A 1549-nucleotide genomic window follows, 5' to 3' on the forward strand; every position below is an offset into this window, starting at 1 on the left:
GATTCCTTGAGTTTTATTCTAGGCTCCAAGCACAAGATACAAACGGTCAACACTGTTTCAAAAATATTCGGTAGCAAACACTCACACGAAAACAGCACAGTGAAGCCTAAAGAGACAAACAGGCAAAGATGAAAGTTCGGAGTCATGTCACATCTTCATGTTCTGCCTATCACCCGCTCAGACTTCCAACATAATTTATATCCTAGATCCCCCACCTGTCTCTGACGAAGGGCTACATCCAACGGCATGATGTATACTTCGCTAGGCCATAACTATCAACACTAAATGTCAGTGATGCGAACTCAATTCAACTTTTTTTTACTTTCCAAACCTTTTTAAGAAGAGTTCGCTTGTCTAAGATCAAAAAGGTCTGCTTTTTCCCTTAGGTAACGGTAGCTGAAACTTAGAGAGAACATGGACGAGATGAAGGTGATCCAGTACTGCTAAAATGACATTAATAAAGACGATCACATGTTCTAGCAAGATTTTAAGGGGCATTTGTGTCATTATGATAGAAAACAGAAAGAAAAAGGAACAGAATAGTGGAAAGGCATCCAGTGAAATACTAAAAACGGGAATAAATAACTTAGACCTAGTCAATTCTTAACCATTTACTAAGATCACACAATGAGGACTTGGTACAAACATGTCCAGCTGCAGCTTCGAGATCTTCTGCAAACAATTGCACGTATTCCCGACTTCCGTAATGAGAATACAAATCTGAAAAGCATCGGTCAGCAGGGTCTTTGGTTTCGAGGTCCGTGAAATTATGAATATATAAATGGAATGACACAGATCGGAAATTCAAAACAATAAAGCTGCTACTCCATCAAAAACTCAAAACTAGGATTCGATTTGATGCAGGAGGAGCAGTTATGCGAGATAAATCATCGCCATTTTGTTTTAAATGGAAGAAATGAAGCACTGAGCAGAAACTGATAAAGGAAGATGACTGAGAATTGGTTTCTTTTTACCTTGGGAGAGGGGAACTCGAGCTTACCGATGGTAGCCCGGTTCTGGGCCTCGAGATCCGCGGTTCCACTCAACCCATCGCCGCCGCCACCGCGACCGTCGGTGAAGGAGGCGAAAAGCGATGATTGGGGGCGGAGGAAGCGCTCGAAAATGGCCATTATAATAAACATGGATATGAGAATGGCGGTCGCAACGAAGCCGAACGAAACGGCGTTCACCGAACTGTCGAAGTGTCTCCATCTCTCCTGATCCCCCCTCTCCACATTCAGCGGCGCCATTGCCGGACCCCTGCCGTTCTCCCCCATTCACAACCCCACCCACCTCTCTCTCTCTCTCTCTCTCTCTTTCTCTCTCTGTTCTGAGACTTTTGCTTTTTGCGATGAAGGTGAGCACGAGGAGAGTATCCAATATGAGCTAATGTGAGCTGAAAGGACGAAAGAGAAGGATGGAACAAATGCACTCCTTTGCTTCGGGAGACGAGCTCGGTGAGTTGGATTAGGTGCGCAGATCGCGGCTTGTCCAGGCATTTTTGGGCCGCAATATTTATATTTTATTTTTTTTATTCAATTCAAAAATT

At 43.8% G+C, this 1549-nt stretch overlaps 1 protein-coding gene across 1 annotated transcript; it reads right to left on the minus strand.

Moving 5' to 3' along the window:
* Nucleotides 1-974: 974 nt before the first annotated feature.
* Nucleotides 975-1472, minus strand: LOC110038233 (the record flags this gene model as incomplete). Its single annotated transcript, XM_020743002.1, has 1 exon — nt 975-1472. A coding segment is annotated over exon 1 (303 nt), but the record flags the coding sequence as incomplete, so codon positions are not given.
* Nucleotides 1473-1549: the final 77 nt, after the last annotated feature.

The sequence above is a fragment of the Phalaenopsis equestris genome, unplaced genomic scaffold (genome assembly GCF_001263595.1).
Source record: "Phalaenopsis equestris unplaced genomic scaffold, ASM126359v1 Scaffold232285, whole genome shotgun sequence".
NCBI classification, from domain to species: Eukaryota; Viridiplantae; Streptophyta; class Magnoliopsida; order Asparagales; family Orchidaceae; genus Phalaenopsis; species Phalaenopsis equestris.